This window comes from Aythya marila, assembly GCF_965140915.1.
Source record: "Aythya marila genome assembly, chromosome: 3".
Taxonomy (NCBI): Eukaryota; Metazoa; Chordata; class Aves; order Anseriformes; family Anatidae; genus Aythya; species Aythya marila.
Window position 1 is genome coordinate 7,736,844 of NC_139044.1, and position 18,929 is coordinate 7,755,772.

Below are 18,929 nucleotides of genomic sequence, written 5' to 3' on the forward strand. Positions count from 1 at the left end.
AGACAATATAATTAAATAAAAAAAAAAAAAAAAAAAAAAAAAAGATCTTTCTTTTTTTTCATATCCTGGAAGCACAACACAGCCCTGAGAAAGCAGTCTAGGAGGTTTCTGGAGAGCGTGGAAGATAGTTTCCTGACGCAGCTGGTTAGTGAGCCTACCAGGGGAGGTGCCCCGCTAGACCTTCTCTTCACAAACAGAGAAGGACTAGTGGAGGACGTGATCGTCGGGAGCTGTCTCAGGCAGAGTGACCACGCAATGTTGGAGTTCACTATTCTTGGCGAGGCCAGGAAGGGGACCAGTAAAACCGCTGTATTGGACTTTCGGAGGGCTGACTTTGAGCTGCTCAGGACACTAGTTGGTGGAGTCCCTTGGGAGGCGGTTCTGAAGGGCAGAGGGGTCCAGGAAGGCTGGGCACTCTTCAAGAGGGAAGTCTTAATGGTGCAGGAACGGTCTGTCCCCACGTGCCCAAAGACGAGCTGGCGGGGAAGAAGACCGGCCTGGCTCAACAGAGAATTGTGGCTTGATCTTAGGAGGAAAAAGAGGGTTTATAAGCTTTGGAAAAGTGGGCAGGCCACTAAGGAGGACTTTAAAGAAGTAGCGAGGCTGTGCAGGGACAAAATCAGGAAGGCCAAAGCTTATCTGGAGCTCAATCTGGCTACTGCCGTTAAAGATAACAAAAAATGTTTCTATAAATACATCAACACAAAAAGGAGGACTAAGGAGAATCTCCATCCTTTACTGGATGCGGGGGGAAACTTAGTTACAAGAGATGAGGAAAAGGCGGAGGTGCTCAATGCCTTCTTTGCCTCAGTCTTTAGCGGCAATACCGGTTGTTCTCTGGATACCCAGTACCCTGAGCTGGTGGAAGGGGATGGGGAGCAGGATGTGGCCCTCATTATCCATGAAGAACTGGTTGGTGACCTGCTACGGCACTTAGATGTGCACAAGTCGATGGGGCCGGATGGGATCCACCCAAGGGTACTGAGGGAACTGGCAGAGGAGCTGGCCAAGCCACTATCCATCATTTATCAGCAGTCCTGGCTATCGGGGGAGGTCCCAATCGACTGGCGGCTAGCAAACGTGACGCCCATCTACAAGAAGGGCCGGAGGGCAGACCCGGGAAACTACAGGCCTGTCAGTTTGACCTCAGTGCCAGGAAAGCTCATGGAGCAGATCCTCCTGAGAGTCATCATGCAGCACTTGCAGGGGAAGCAGGCGATCAGGCCCAGTCAGCATGGGTTTATGAAAGGCAGGTCATGCCTGACGAACCTGATCTCCTTCTATGACAAAGTGACGCGCTGGGTGGATGAGGGAAAGGCTGTGGATGTGGTCTACCTTGACTTCAGCAAGGCTTTTGACACCGTCTCCCACAGCATTCTCCTCAAGAAACTGGCTGCTCTTGGCTTGGACTGGCGCACACTTCGTTGGGTTAGAAACTGGCTGGATAGCCGGGCCCAAAGAGTCGTGGTGAATGGAGCCAAGTCCAGTTGGAGGCCAGTCACTAGTGGCGTCCCCCAGGGCTCGGTGCTGGGGCCGGTCCTCTTTAATATCTTCATCGATGATCTGGACGAGGGCATCGAGTGCACCCTCAGTAAGTTCGCAGATGACACCAAGTTAGGTGCGTGTGTCGATCTGCTTGAGGGTAGGAAAGCTCTGCAGGAGGATCTGGATAGCCTGCACCGATGGGCTGAGGCCAACTGCATGAAGTTCAACAAGGCCAAGTGCCGGGTCCTGCACCTGGGGCGCAATAACCCCAAGCAGAGCTACAGGCTGGGAGAGGAATGGTTGGAGAGCTGCCAGGCAGAGAAGGACCTGGGAGTGATGGTGGATAGTCGGCTGAATATGAGCCAGCAGTGTGCTCAGGTGGCCAAGAAGGCCAACGGCATCCTGGCTTGTATCAGGAACAGTGTGACCAGCAGGGCTAGGGAGGTGATCGTCCCCCTGTACTCAGCTCTGGTGAGGCCGCACCTCGAGTACTGTGTTCAGTTTTGGGCCCCTCGCTACAAGAAGGACATCGAGGTGCTTGAGCGGGTGCAGAGAAGGGCGACGAAGCTGGTGAGGGGCCTGGAGAACAAGTCCTACGAGGAGCGGCTGAGGGAGCTGGGCTTGTTCAGCCTGGAGAAGAGGAGGCTCAGGGGCGACCTTATCGCTCTTTATAGGTACCTCAAGGGAGGCTGTAGCGAGGTGGGGGTTGGCCTGTTCTCCCACGTGCCTCGTGACAGGACGAGGGGGAATGGGCTTAAGTTGAGCCAGGGGAGTTTTAGGTTAGATGTTAGGAAGAACTTCTTCACTGAAAGGGTTGTGAGGCACTGGAACAGGCTGCCCAGGGAAGTGGTGGAGTCACCATCCCTGGAGGTCTTTAAAAGACGTTTAGATGTAGAGCTTAGGGAAATGGTTTAGTGGGGACTGTTAGCGTTAGGTCAGAGGTTGGACTCGATGACCTTGAGGTCTCTTCCAACCTAGAAAATTCTGTGATTCTGTGATTCAATCATTCTGTGCCTACAATTTAGTTTAAAGTGATAGAAACAGTGTCTTCCTTCTCACAGGCACATTACTGACTGCTAGATTATACTGTCTGCACAATGAATTTAACTAATCAGCATTACAGTATTCAGGCTATGGCTTAACTGTGATAAACAGTCCCCAAATCCTTTTCAGTTTGGTGTATCACTCATTCTTTGCAGTACACATTACTATTTAGTCATCATTTTGTTTCTGAAGTGTGTTTTCAAAGTGTCAGCAAACTTAGATAACTGAACAAGTTTTTTTCTGAGTTATATAGTAGGTCATTAATTGGTTTTAACTTGATCTGCAAATATTTTGTCTGCCTATTTCCTGACTGCAGACATGGACATCTCTGGCACGAGATACTCCTATTATAGCCCCTCCCTTATCTAGAGATGCGCATTGCAGTCCATACAGATTTTCCTACCTGGTACTAAGATTTCTCCCACCAACTGAACTAAGCTGCAGTACACAAGTTGTACAGTTCAGCAGTATGTGCCATACAAAGTTTGAGGCTTGTTGTGTCTAAGCCAGAGAAAAATAATCACCAATTGTGCAAGAGTTACATTAAGTCTTAAATGTCTCCATCTGTGATCTGTCCAGACCACAAAGATGCTGTCATCAAACAGGTGAGATGCCATTTTGACCCCTCCTCTAAACATCTCCTGAATGCCTTCCCAAACTCAACAACTCCTCCAAGATAGAACCCCTTCTGCTAAGACCCTCTTTCCCAGCCAGGCCTTTTCTAAACAGAAAAGAATAAACACGCTCACCCAGAACTCACTTCCAGTGACACCACTGCCTGCAGCTTCAAATATCCTCAGGTATATTTCTGCATGTTGAGCTATTTCAAAGGTCTAGTTCCAGCACCCTTCATGTCTTATTTACCATCCCTAGGTCTCTCTCAGCTAAATTGTATTGCTTTTTTATTCTTATTAATGCTTCTCCAGATTGTACATGTCCGCTTATCTCTGCTGCCACTCTTTAGGGAAAAACTTTGTAAACAGAAATTAGTAATTGCTTGTTTAGTTGGGATAGGACAGTATCTGAGAAGTTTTCAAATGGTCAACTTCATGCAAGAAAGTTCAGGCTTTAAAATGTTTCTGAAGCCAAAGTGATAGTTCTTGAAACAGGAAAAAGAGCCTGCACTGAGAAAGCAACTTAGTGTATCTTATCTACCACTTCTCAAGCTGTCCCATTAACAATGCATTTCCTTGCTTGGATAGCGCTCCTCCAGTCGCATGACCAATTACCGCTCCCACTGAAGTCCATGGCAGCATTCCAACGGAACATAAGCTAGTGCCCCGAGGACAGAATTTGTGTCTCTCCATTGTTTATTTTGTTATCTCCCTGCCAAATACAAGTGAATGCCAGGTTACCTTTCAGCTAATAAAGAAACCCTAGGGATTCCAGGCATGCCTCTAATTCAGCTTGGTTTTAGTGTACTATGCATATCAGATCTGGAAAACAATCGGTCTTAAGAAGACTGGAAGAACACAGTTGTTTTTTTTCCTCAAATATCAGCTAACCCATGGACACCACTGCACGGTTGCAACACACAGAACTTACTTCTTTAAGCTAATTAGATGCATGTGGATCAAAAACACGTCTTCCAGCCTTTAAAACTGCCAAACAAATTTGTCATTCCCTATCTACTTGTGCACATCAGTTTCTACTGTGAGCCACATCTTCAAGAAGCCTGGTATTGACCTATTATCCGCGTTTAGGAACAACTCTTCTTTTATCAAATGCAGGAGAAGGCGTTACGTGACTTTCCTACTTGTAAAGCTGAGGAATCGTGGATTTTAGTTAAAGCCTAGAAACTATTTGCTGTGCACAGCCACAAAGGGACCCGTGGTGCCTTTTCAAACAGTAGACCTAACACCATCCAAGCTTCTCATACTCTTCCATTAACACTGTCTGGAGTATAATTCTTAGTGCTGTTACCTTCCGATATAAAGGAGATTACATTTCACAACTGATTTATGAACTGATTCATCAAACATTATATTTTATACTTGTATCTATATATATTATAGTAACATTACCTAATTGTGGAAGCTACTATGCTACTATACAATTTGTTAAACCACCCCTGAATTTTGACTAGAAAAAACTCTTAATCCATTTACTAAAAGTGAGCTTGCTCCTCCTTTGATCTTCTGTTTCAGTATTTCTTACTGAGTTACATTAACATTAATATTGAATGAACTGGGACAAGCACAGTTATTTCAAGTCACTGTGGTGTTTTTTGGTTTTGATGCAGAAATAACTTGACTTTAGTTCTAGTACTTATACACTGAGGAGCCTTGAAGAGTGAACAACGCTACAGAAATTCTAATTTACAGAACTGCCACTGTAAAGACAGACTAAAAAAACAGTGCACACCATTTCTCCCCCACATCCTCCCCCCATTACCTTTCATTATACAGTGTTTCCTTCAAATTAGAGTACTTTTCAGTGGGTAGCAGTAGGTAGCTATGCATTAATCAGTAAACTCTCCTGACTAATCCTGTTCATTCTGTCTGTCTAGTAAGAGGATTCCAGCAGCAAACATGCATGCCGTTTTCTAAGAATAAAGAAAGCCAAGAAAGGCAACCCCAGAGACCATCACGAAAATTAAAAGTGACAGATTGGTGTCACATAGGAGAAAGTATGGTAGTAAATGCCACCATGCTTTTCTCTGTATTAAGATTGAAGAATGAGTAGTTATAGTGGAATATCCATATTCTACATTAAATCACTGTAAGGGTTGAGGGTAAATAGTATGACACAAGATAGTATCATTTCTGATGTGACAGAATTCTCATTTCCGGTTCACCGCATAGTGAAGATTTAAATATTTATTCTTTAATCCAATATAAACATTACCTTCATATTGTAAGCACAACACACTTGTACAAGGACAGCAACAAACATGACTGTTTAGTACTTTCACTACCTCTCCTGAGATAACATACCATTTCTTTCCTACATCAAGCTCTTTTTACACCTCAAACATACATTTAGGAGTGAAGCTCCTATTTTAGTTAACATTGCCAGTCCTACAGTTTAATGACACAAGCTTTCTTAAATTATGGAAGAATAGAATCTGGCCGAAGTTTTCTTTCAAGAAATTAAACATTGTTCAGAACTCACAAATAGCCTGAAAATAGTGGGAACAGACTTTCAGAAGTCTCGGTCCTTTTAAGACAGAAGAATGAAGACCTATTAAATGCCAACTAACTTAACTTTTACCTAATTGTCAAATGTGCATGGAATCTCTTAATTATGTGGACAACAACAACAAACGGTTGCTCATTATTCAGAAGCTTCAGACATTATTTCAATAATAACTAATGCAAGGTGAACTGGTACATACCTTTGTTCTCTAATTTACTTTAGGAACAATTTCCCATCAGTGCTTGCAGGTATTGGATAGAACTGACTTCCATGGTAAACTGGCAGTTTTAAACTCCCCAAAGTTCAGCTTCCAACTGTCATGAAGAGTGAAGTTTTCAACACATGCAATTCTCAGGAACACTACACACCACCAACTTCTCTGCTCCTGCTAAGGATGAAGTTCTATTCAGACATAGGGGAGGAGGTTCAAAGAATACTTTCAAGAACTCTGCCCCTAGCAGACCTATAGTTGCTTATATAACCCATAGGGCCATTACATCCAAGCACTTCATAAATTCTCTAAATTATGTACAGAAGATCATCTCTCCTGCCTCTGAACCATACTTAGAAGTACTAATTACTTAGAAGTATTAATTACTGCAAAATCATGCATGTGCACATATACCCACTACAGTCTTTGTAATCCAGAATCTGTTTGTACTCTAAAATACCCACTCCATGAGATTTAGGACAACACAGGAACATACCATGTAAACAAAAGAGCAAATTCAAAGACCTGATGCATAACTTACATTCAGAAACTAATGTGAAATTTGTTCAGTTCTAACCAGGCTTTAAGAAAACTATTTCCACGTACAGCAAAAATGGACCTGGACTATATATCGCTTGTTCTTTCTGTGTTGTATTGAAATAAATAATTCTAAATAAAAAATAAAGAATATCTACAGTTATACCTGACTGATATTAGTATGAAGTAGAGGAAGAAGGTGTCAACTTATTTTTCATGTCTAGTTAGCTAACTGTTCTTCCCTTTCTGTCTTACCATCGGAATTCATTGGCTCCTCAAAATCACTGGTGTTTTCATTACATTTAGATATACTGCTCTGACGTTCTGCGTATGTTTTGTTTCCACAAGCTGGATATTTTGGACTCACGATACTTTAACAGAATCTGAGGATTAAACAAATAAGATTACCACATGCACCTATACATACAATACACGACATTTCATTAGGTGCAGTAGCACAGCAACATGCGACTTACAGCATGCAAAAATGCTTCCCAGCAACCAAATCCTACAAATGGTCAAACACTACCTAAACATGAAGGTGCTCAGGCTTGGAATTCCTCAGACAAGCTGCTTTTCCAACTTCACAGCCTCTAAATTCACCAGCACATATGCCAGCCTTGCTATCCTCCCCAGTAAACCAAGAGACCTAAGTTACCACTAAGCGTTGCTGTGCCACAGGTTCACTGTCAAGCCTTCCTGACCTGCTCACACTGCAGGACTGCATCCTGCCTCAATCTGAAAGACCTTTCAGATGGAGAACAGAAGTTACTTTGAACAGCCTTCAAATATCTATCTTGGAAAAATTCATCCAAGATGTAAAAAACAGACTGGTGTCTGTTCTTTTATAACAGCTTTTTCAGGATATCAACAATGACACACTCAGTCCTGTACACTACTTCTTTTCAATGTGTTTGACAACACCGTCTTATGTGAACCACTTAGAAGCTTCAGTCTATTATTTCTTGCAGTCAGCACAAGCCTCCATTTTGTGTGCAACATATTTTCACAGAAGTACATGATTTGCTTGTTGCCAATGACCACCTGGACAGACGTCCTACATGGTTGTGTTTACCCACAAGTAAGGCAGGTGCCACTTTGTGCAAATGGAACATTTCCCTCGTTGTTGAGTTAAACAAGTTAGTTCAAGCTGACTACGTGCCTAGACAAATACAGGATCCTAACTGTACTGCAGGGGTTTGCATGAATAAAACATAGTTATCTGTCATCAGTTAGGAACAGAGATGATGCCTTCAAGCTTGATTTCAATGCAACAACAAACAACTAAAATCTTAGGTAAAGGACTTTCTTTGAAGCCATGCATCAGGATGCCAGTGGCATTCTAATTCAAGTATTAGCCCCCACCTTGGTAACAGGCTAAGCCCCAAGTTCACATGGACATGCTCTAGCCCTATATTATGCGTTGCTACTCATCACCATTTTGGTCCTTTGCCTTCAGCTAGAAGGAGGAGGTGTATGGGTGCGTGCATTTTAATTTTAAATAACAGCAAAAATGCTCAAAGCTAAACTCACTAAGACATTGGCATGTATTTTTTGCCTGTTTTGATATTACTAAACAAGAGAAAAATGGATGTTGAAAACAGCAGTCTTGCCAACTCACAGAGGAAGGTTACAGATGTATTCCAGAATCAACCATCTTTTCATCTGATAGACTCAAATCCAGCATGTAAGCAGAGGCTTAGTGTTACTACACACAAAACCTGTTGTGCCACTAAGACTCAACAGAAGATCTAGCCTCCAGCATACAGGCCACAGATCATAGAAATCATAAAATATCCCAAGTTGGAAGGAACCCATAAGGATCATTGAGTCCAACTCCCGGCACCACACAGGTCTACCCAAACTTTTAGACCATGTGACCAAGTGCACAGTCCAAACGCTTCTTAAACTCTGACAGGCTTGGTGCAGTGACTAATTCCCTGGGGAGCCTGTTCCAGTGTGCGACCACCCTCTTGGTGAAGAACCTCTTCCTGATGTCTAGCTTAAACCTCCCTGCCACAGCTTGACATCATTCCCTCGGGTCCTATCGCTGGTGACTAAGGAGAATAGGTCAGCGCCTGCCCCTCTCCTCTCTCTCGTGAGGAAGCTGTAGACCACGATGAAGTCTCCCCTCAGCCTCCTCTTTTCCAGGCTGAAAGGCCACGTGACCTCAGCCGCTCCTCATACATTTTCCCCTCTAGTCCCTTCACCACCTTCTTGGCCCTCCTCTGGGCACTCTCCAACAGTTTTACATCCTTTCTGTACTGTGGTGCCCAGAACTGCAGAGATCACAGAAATTGTATTTACTTAAATACTGTAATATTAGTAGTAACTTCTGACTTCCTTTGGTTGAAAAAGGCACTCAAAGTCTTCAGTAAAGTGCTTGTTATCATTTTAAATATTGTTTTTGTTTTTCCATGTGAAACATATACACAAATTTTTCACCATTTAACTTTCTGAAGGTTTATAACCAGCAGACTGTATTCCCCCAAAAGTTAGCCTTTTTTTTTAATGGCTGGATACCCATTCCTAAGCCTCGTGTTTCTAGTGGAGTCAGGGTGCAGTTACTGAGCCATTGTTATCACACAGCTCTACCCATGCGAAAACATCAGAATAACAATTCCATCTTTGTCTCTCCTTCCTGTCTATCTAGCGTCCTATTTATTTTCCGCCTTCCTCTGTCATTGTTTCTCACAACATGACCAAAACAATTTGGCTGGAAAAGCCTTTGGGGGTGTATTTTATGCCAGGTAGCTTCAAGGAAAATGTGAACTGTGTTTGACAGGATACAGTTCTCAGAGAGGATGCAACCTCTACTGAGCTACTACTACACTTGAACTTTGCCATTTACCATTTGAGTGGAACAAGGGTTATTCACAATGAATTTAACAAAAGATGCTTCTGTATAATTACAGAAGTCAAATGCAGTATGAACTAGAACAATTTACAAGTAACTTCTGCAAATTCTAGAAAGGAGTCTTTACTGCTTTATACACAAAGGACCAGTGAAAATAAATCTAGTAGTCATTAGAAATATACTTTCTAATGCACATTTTGCTCTGCACATATACAAGGGTACAATACTTACGTTACAAAATGTCGTCATTTTTTCTGAAGTAAAAAATAAAAATTGCATGTTTGAGGACGTTGTCTAAACTGACACTATCCATCCTTCGAAGAGGTGCAGAACAGCCAGCAGAAATCTAGTTTTAGGTGCCCTTTGCAAGGGTACTTTCGAGGACAGAGCCACAGAGAAGAGCAGGGGGCTGGGCCCCTGCTCAGCTACCACCAAAGGCCAGGTAAGCAGTGAGTGAGCTTCGGGTCCATATACTTCTCACAGGGACTTACAGCTTGAGCCGCCATCGCTGCACATTCGCACCTGGTGCCAGATCACACAGGAGCCTGCTTGGGTATACTGAAGATGTTATTGAAGTCCTCCTACATGGACTAATCCTGACACAGAAGTACTTTCAAATTGAAGGTGTAAGTCAGTTCCAGCCCTAACAGACTCCTTGATAACTGTGGAAAAAAAAATACTAAAACCCCAATATTGCAGAGACTTATCCAGTATTTATTGCAAGCACATGATTCAATTTTCTCAAGACCATTTATGTACTTGGTATGACTTCTGGGGGTGTACTCTGTTGTACCCAATTCAACTCACTGGATGAGCAAATACTCATCCAGTAAGGACAGTAACTGAAATCCTCAGTTAATTTCGATAAAATCATACAGCAAAAAGAATGGAATATCCTTTTTCATCAGTAGAGATTTAGGCTTTAGGCAGACAAGGAAAAGAGGTTGAGAGGCAATGCGTTTCATCATCCTGTTCCAAAAAGTACCTGCATCACCTTAGAGTATGTTAAAACCACAGGCAGTTAATTTTTGTTTGAAGCAATGCACATTTATTTTAAATTATCACAAGTAATATTCTAATACCTCTGTATTATAGATCATACCTCTCTAAGAGTTCCAGTTCTGAATTATTAATTTCTGGAGAGGTTATGAACTGTAGAACATAGTGATTATTTATTTATCCTTTACAGTGTAAAGATTAGGTTTCATATGGTTGTAATAACAAGTATCACTGTACAGAAATAATCAATGATACTTTTAGCGACTTATATAGATTTCAAGATGCAATAAATTAGATATTGACACTTTAGATATCAAGCATTGACAATCATGTTGTGAAATACCTAATACAGCAACTAAGAATTCTTACTTTGTGTGAACAGCAATCATCTATTTCAAGTACAGAAAGCATCCAAGTGTTTGTGACCTTTTATGGACGCACAGAAACTATCATGCAGCAGAAACACCAGTTTTGTGCTTAGTGATGTTTTCTTCTATTAGTATCTAGTGCTAAATCCTGAGAAGTCAAGCTTGGAAATCTCCTTTTCGTTAGAAAAATTTGTTCTGTCTATACGAGAACTTGGGCTTCCAACTTTAGTCAGCCAGGATTTCCTGCAAGAAAAATAAGAGAGGGTTAGCATGCAAACAACTGTACATGTAGTGTTTATTCTCCTATCATGCTTCCCCTTTTAAGAGCCATAAGTACAGTCTTTTAATAAGAAAACTATGCCAAATGTTTAGTTACCTTGTTTCCCCTCCCAGACTCCTTTAATTTAAGTTAATTTTGCATTTAAGTGTCAACATTTCAAAACATATTATAGAACAGCAAGTAAGTCTGTTGTAGCCTTTTTCTGTCTGGTAAATTTTTTATGTAATGACCCCTTTTAAGCCCAAATTAATAGCTTTAAAATGGGTGTATCAGCTTTGCAGATTGAATATTATACTTGTAGCAAGGACCTCAAAGCCGTCAATAATTTTAAAAGTACCAAGAAAAAAAACTCAAGCAGCCAGTTTACCCTGTTCTGACAAAAACAAAAAACAAGTTGAAATAAAAATGACACTATCAAACCCAGTAAAAGGATAAAGCAAACAAACCAAAATTACAGAACAAAAAGCAGTATTAAATTATGAGATATCAAAGAAATAAGAAACATGGGGAGGAAAAAAAAAAAACACACCTGTACAAAATTCAGTGAGTTTTACATGCATTTGCATTATGATCCAATCAAATTCATTTGGCTCTTGCTTTTTTCTTCCACAGCACACTAAAAAACTGTATTGAACATAAATTCCAGGGAGGTAACAGTCCAGAAGCTGACAGTATGATGGCTGCTCCTAACTACATACCAGCCATCTTCCTGTGCTGCAGCAATTTGAACTTTGGCACATTAGTAATAAGCCACTGGTGATAAAAGGAGGTGCACTAACACTTGATTTGCAGACATCTGCTTCTTTACAGGCTTCTTTATCAAAACGCACTTTAAGGATTTTTTGTGGTATTGAAAACTAAAAAGAAAGAATACTCTAGCCTATAACACTTCAGTGTATTTCCACACAATACTTTTTATAACTTCAGTGATACATAAATTGTAGGCATGTAACTGCAATTAAAATATTACTATTCATTTAAATTCTCATTTGAAGAGCATTGAAGTTGTTTTAAAGTTAATTCATCCCTTGCAAAATCACACAGAAGATTATAAAATGCAGCCATCTTGCACCTAAGCGTCTTTATTAGAACTGTGCACTCAAGCTGCTTAAGACAATAAATAAAAATAGGGAGATCAAAACGTACCTTGTTCAAGACCCTGTATTTGACAAGATTTTTTTTTGTTGCATTATCAAAAATTGTATAAAAGACATGAGATATCTTAGATGACTACAAGAAACAAGTGGTTTATTATTCTTAGAACTAGCACGGATGGCACCAAGCCTATACTGAGCATCTACACAACTAATCTCATTCTTTAAACTCTCTGCACAGGTTCTTGATTATGAAGAAATACACACTCTTAACACTTAATGCAGGTATTTGTTAGCCTTCATATACCTTGAAACATAACCCTAGCAGTAAGCATGAAGGATTACAGCCTTGCAGAGACAAAAAGCTCTTTTAAGCCTACTTCCCATTAGACCACTAAAAAGGAGGCTCTATATGTAAAGACTCCCTGGAAGACACAACCCACAGATTGACTTCTCACATTCAAAATCAACCTCTTGTGACAACCTTTAATTTAGTCTATAAATTATGCCAGCAGTTCAAATTAAGAAACATTTGTCAGATGTTTATGCATCTTCGCACCTTGCATTCTTTGCTTCATGTTGTGAACATCCCCTCTTGTGTATTTGAGACAAAATTTTGCAGTAAGGAGTGTAGCATGGGAACAGACATACATGAGTGAACCAGAATAGCACTTGGTGCTTGAGTCCTAGGGTGACCAGGTATCTCAACAGAAGGAAAAAAGCCTAGTAACTGACACAAAATTCCCTCATGAGAAATTGGAAAGGGGCCCTGTTCAGCATAAGTATATAATATAGGTGGATGGCCTAAAATCAGAAAGAAAAACATCTGAAATGCTAAATCACCTGAAGCAAAAATCTGAGTACACCATTTTTAGAAGGCTAATGAAACATCCACAGGAAAACACAACCCCCACGGCCACCCCTCTTCTCATTTTAAGGTGAGCTTGTCCTGGACAAAAATCAGAAACATCTTCCTTGCCAGCCTTCACAGCTGTACTTAAGGTCAACTGAGTCCTTGGCTGCTCCCAATTCTTAAATTCCACTGCATGTACAAAGTAACACTACAAACTCCATGCAGGGCAAGCTTTATTGTCAGATCCACAGTCTCACATGGAGAAGACTAAAGTGAGAACAGTAAGAGTCCAGATAAAACAATTCACCTCCACTAAAACCTAATATGACACATTTATGTAACTTTAGTTCATGCGGGAAGTAGGGAAGAAAGTCAGAGCTGTTCCCTACCTCAGATTTGCATGGCTGTAGGGGCTCAGTTCTTCATCCATCTTTCCTCATATTTGCACAAGACACACCATACACTTAACACTAGAAAGCACTTTTTTGTACCAGCTGACAAAGCAAGAAATCTGTATCTGCTACAATTAGTATACAGTTACTGTAGATCATTCCTCATTTATCTACAAATGAGAAAATATTATCTCCAGCATCTCTAAAGATATCTTTGGAACCATTTTAAATGCCATTGGTATCAGTAGGCCCAAATAAACAGCACGTTCTGCGCCCCCTACTACTTCTCTCAGCCTTAGCTCTCTCACACGCCATGAACTTCAGGCCACCCAGCACGTACCGCACATTACCCAGTTTGTGGCATTTGGAGCTGCACCTCACCGCGTACAGCAGCCACCGACCTGATCGTGGCTGCACGATGCTCCTCGGGAGCGGGTAGGACAACTCATCCCCCCCATTTGGGGCAGGCCAACTCAAATGGGGACACCCCTTTATATATATATATATATACATATATAAATAAATAAATAATATGAAGTTTGGCAGGAGCCGAGCCCACAGCTCACCCTTCAATGGCTATTTTAACGGGCACATTTCTGCAGTAGCTGCCTGAGGTGGGACAAGAAACCACCCGCATACCGCCCGCCCTGCCAAGCCTTCTCCTCACGGTGCCTCGAGAGCGCCCAGCACTGCTTGGCTTGCTCAGACACGTGCCGCCACCGGGAGCCCACCCAGCTCCCTTCCGGAAGGTTCTGCGCCCAGCTCTGCCCATCCCATGGTGGGCTGAGGGCTGCACGGGCCCTCAGCCCACCAGAAGCATGTCAGAACCGTGCTGTTCTGTGCTCAAGCCGGCCCTGCCGAGGGACTCCGGCTTGTTGCCGAGGCAACCAGGAATGTTCCTTCAATGCATGGCTGGAAGACAGCACCCCAAGGGCCGTTTCTGCCATGGTGCCCGGCCATGCACGCCTGTGAAAGCACACACACACCTTTCACCCGGCCCCGGGCACAGCGTGGGGCTACTGGGGCCTGCTCAAGCATGCTCCATCCATCAGGTGTCCCCTCGCCCAGGGCACTGCTCCCACAGGTATTTCTCTGGAAGTATCATTTAAGGAGCTTTGCCTATGTCATACAAGGTCATGGTAGCACAGACATGAAAAACACCACACTTTGAGTACTACAGCCAGCAGACTGACTTGGATTTCCCGAAGACTTTTTAAGAGAACAGAATCTATACTATAAAACCAAACATTTTCTGAAATAGTTTTGTTTGCACTATGCTCTAAGCAAAATCTTTCCTGCTTTGGTACAGAAAAATGGAAGTCATGCAGTAGGTGCAGGCGTGGGAAGTGGCAGAGCACACAGCTCATCACTCCCTACGAGATGGGATGCAGCACAAGAAAGAAGCCTTGCCATCCTTTGCTGGTGTACAGCGGGGAAGTAAAAAAGAAAATCTGCAATAATGAAAGTGATGAATTATCAGCAGTTTCTTATGAACCCTTACACTTGAGTTCTGACCCAAGAGGAAATGGTTTAAGGGTTTGGCTGGGTCTCTTTTTAAGGATATGTGGTTTTTACCACGTGGCTTCTGTCCATGTCTGATCATTTAGGGAATAACAGCTGCTCACCACTCACAGAAGAATGACAGCATTATATAAATTCCTAGTCTCCACACCTGAAAAGACCACCACACTTTGTACTAATGACACTCCTGTGGGCCAGCTCTGAGGCTAAGGCACATATAAGGTGAGAAACTTTTGCCAAAACACATTTTGGGGATGATTTGTTTCAAAGCATGGTTTTAATCTGCTTCAAAGAACCATGACTTCTCCAGAGCTAATATTACAGCATCTTTCATAAGTACCGTGTCATTTACAAGGAAAGAATCTATCAAGTGTTGGGGAAGTTGTGGGCATACCAAACAAGCACATAAATGAACAAGACATTTTTCCTTTGCTAGATACTGTATCAAATCATCAATACACATAGGATGCTTTTACGGTGACTTATTTAGAATAAACTAGTTGGGCTTTCTACATATAACTGAGACTACAGCATTTTACAGCCTACAATGCTAGAAACAGACCTGAAAAGTGATCTACAGCATCAACATTGGTGAGCCAGGCACAGCTTAGGAATATATTTGTTTCTCTTTGTCTTAACCCCAGCGTTACTTACAGTAGAACAAGCGAAATGTGTGCTGTATTTAGAGGGGGAGAGAATAAAGGCACTGGTGTGTTTACAATTTATTTCCCTTTGTTTGGGATAAAGTATTTGAGAGAATGTTGCTTTCTGAAGACTGTATTTACATCTGTGACAGTGTATAGACTAGGATTGCAAATATTTATGAAATATCTCCAAAATGTTGTTGTATTCTGAAACAGTACTGTCACGGTTTCCTAAATCCTTATATTTAAGTGTCTGCAGAACAGAAATATGCGATTTTTTCATTGCTGTCTGGCTTTCCACCATCTAGAAAGAACTTTAGGCTTGGAAACCATGGCTTTCTCTGCAGTCTTAAGGACTAGGAAGATTGTACTTAAAGCCTTTTTGTTTTATACACCTTAAATTCACATAAAGCTGAAGCTTCTTGCAGCCTTTATAGTAGAGGCATGTTACAGCTCATAAGTTACTGCAGAGCCATTCCACTACCCCTCCACCTCTGTTCATGTTGCATGGCCCTAACAGTAAGAGAGGAATGTGGAAACAATTTATAAAGTTAAGTGTTCATGTGAAAGAATGTAACAGGAAGGTAACAAAAACCTTAATAACAAGTGTTTGAAAACACTGCTGTCCGATGTTATTTGAATTGTATGGCCTAAGAAAAAAACCACCACATTTAGCATTAAGTTTAGCAAAAGCAGTTAAGGTAGAGAAAATAGAGAAAACATTCTGAAGCCAGGGAACGTGCAAAGGGTCCCCAGAAAAATCCAGGGAAGACTTGCAAACATTTTGGTGCAGGATAAAGTCAAGAGGATTCAATCAAAACTTAGTCAAATTTCTCCTACCAATCTTCTTCCTCTGCTCCTTGTATTTATTTTTCTTAATTCTTGAATGTAGGCTCTAGCTTGGGGTAAAACCTGAAGCTGCCTGACCTGAAATGTGGCTGCTTGTGGAGCTGTACTAAAGGGGGCCTCTGCTGCCATGGAAACTGCTGCACTCCCCTCAGGGAAATAGCAGCAAGAGATTTTTTAAACTCTTGTGCTTATTGCTTGATAAAACACCAGAAATACTGCGGGCAGGATCAAAGGTGTGCACGTAGCTGCACATTCACACCTTTTGCATACCCATATCTGCAAGAAGGGGGAATTAGCAGAGGCAGAACAAGACAGAGTGCAAGGGAGAGAAATTTTAACACTTGTACTAGGATAACCCCACCACAGTCCACCAACGAATCAAAACCAAGAGACAGGTTACTTCAGTGCATTAAAGGAAGCAAGGAAAAACACCAGCAGTCTAAGGATACAGGCCAACAAGTGCGTGGGCCAGAAATCAAGCAACCTGCTCAGGCGTAGGTGTGGTGCCCCAGAATAGAACTGAGCCTGTAGGCATGGGGAAGACTGCGCTGCTTCTGCCTGCTTGCTAGCTGCTCCATAAATCACAACAGCCAGTTCTTAAAATATCCAGTGGGTCAAGTCCACAGCTGTTTTAGAAAGGGGAGAAAAAAATATTTAATCAAAACTAGGGTCTGAATTTGTATTTATAAGCACAGCTGACAAATGAAGATTATTAATTTGTTTGTATTTCTTCCTTTTCTGACAAACCCTGCTGTACTCAAGGCTAGCATTTCTCTAGAGAGTACATTGTACAAGTTTCTTCAGGATACTACTTGAAAATAATATCAACAGCAAGGACAAATTAGCAGAAACTGAGAGACCAAAGGTACAAATTAGGTGTGACAATGTTGAGTAAGTTTCAAATACATATATTTTGGTGTCTCATTTCTATTCATTAAACTGAGAAAAGTAGCTTGAATGTTGATGTTAGTTGCAAACTGTATGTGTTATCAGGGAAGATTTTCTTTTTATGTAAAAGATCACTACTAGCTTGCACTAGCACAGAATTCAACCTTTTGTATTTCAAATTTGAGATTTGAAGATCTTGAACATATTTTCCACGCTAAATGAGTCTGAAATTTACTTTGTTATTCATATCTGATCTACATTAAATGTCTACATCTTAAAGAGGCGAATGATCCCCCAAATAAATGAAACCAAATCTGAAGATTTTCTGATGTGCTACACAAGAGATCTGATGTGGATTTTCTTGTTAATTATTTTGGTAAACTTGACGTATAATTTAGTTATTTACAGGCATGCAATCATACGTGCATTTTCATAAAAATTATCAGAATATCTCTTCATTCAAATGAAGTTGACAAATCACATTTCGCTTCTCAAAAAAAGATATGCAGTATCACAGACATTTGTTCCAATGAAGAAGAGTAAAGAAATGAAAAATAAAACCAAGTTAGCCATTTCAGTAACTCAAAATAGGTTTTATGTCATGCTGATCTATAGAAAGCACAGGACAAAAGAGAACATCCTGTTAAACTCATGTCTTATATTCCCAAAGCAATAAACGTACCAGAGAGCTCTATGAAGCAGAAAGGTCTATTATTTTTCCTTGTAATATGTCTGCATCCTGCAGGGTAAAGGTTTGGCTCACAACACAAACCGAGTACAATTTCGGCTAACACCACTCTACCACATAGAACGCAATCAAAAATGATTTCTGATACCCCATATATTACATGAAAGACCATAAGAAGTTTAACTGAGGAACCTTGGCTGTTAGCATACCAATTCAGGCTTCTTAAGAAAACCTACTTCTCTGACACTTGACAACCGGTTAGTATCCATCATCCACATAAGCTGTATTTAAAGCCAATAGCTGTGTTATAGTTGAGCAAGAAATAAAAATATCTTAAAAAATTGATTAGATGCTAACCTTAGGCATTTCAAAGCAACCCTGTTAGCAGACCATAATTACACATCACACTGGACAAATCAGCAGTATCACTTAAAAATCCATTTCGTTATCCAGCCTGGTAAAAACAAGAGAGCCCTTAGAGTAAAGACCTCAGTTAGACATACAGTCTGAGTTCAGATCAAACCTACATGCACCCACAGTCCAGAAAAGCATTCAAATGCAGCTGCAAATTGTGCAGATGACAAATGCAGTCCTAAATTCCAAAGACTACACTTTTCTGCTGTTTTGTAATGGGGTTCAGCAAGGGAGGAAGACATACAAACCGTGAAGATTAACTCCCACATTACCATGCTTACTGATCTGAGAGCTGCAGAGAAGATACAATTCACACAGAAAATATGATTAAGTTATTATGCAAGAACTAAAAATAATGCCAGACCAAAAGACAGTGATTTCCTTCAAGCATGACTGGGATTCATGCTGTTTTCCTCAAAAGTCAAGATAGATAGCTACAAAAAGATACTCAGAAGATGCAAACTGTCCAACTGCTTTAACTGGAATTATTTTAACTATTTAAAAAATGGAGATCTTAAAATGAAAGTATCACCATTTTTAAAGCTTCGCATTATAGAGCGCAAAGCAAGTCCATGTCAGAATATCTAACACTTCCAGTGTTGCAGTTACTGCAACACATTTCCCCTTCCCAAGATACCACTGTTTGAATGCTTCAGGAGATAAAGGG

The 18,929-nt window shown here is 41.2% G+C and overlaps 1 protein-coding gene across 5 annotated transcripts in view; it reads right to left on the reverse strand.

Annotated features, from left to right (window-relative positions):
• Positions 1–9,940: 9,940 nt before the first annotated feature.
• ACYP2 (acylphosphatase 2) overlaps positions 9,941–18,929 on the reverse strand; it is a 41,860-nt gene continuing 32,871 nt past the window's right edge. Inside the window, exon 5 of one of the 5 annotated variants that reach the window (XM_082755665.1) lies at positions 9,941–10,882. In XM_082755665.1, the coding sequence (XP_082611791.1) occupies positions 10,768–10,882 (115 nt within the window). In that variant the 3' untranslated portion in view covers positions 9,941–10,767. The remainder of the gene's footprint in view (positions 10,883–18,929) is intronic. The other 4 variants (XM_082755666.1, XM_082755662.1, XM_082755664.1 and 1 more) reach the window with 4 other exon arrangements.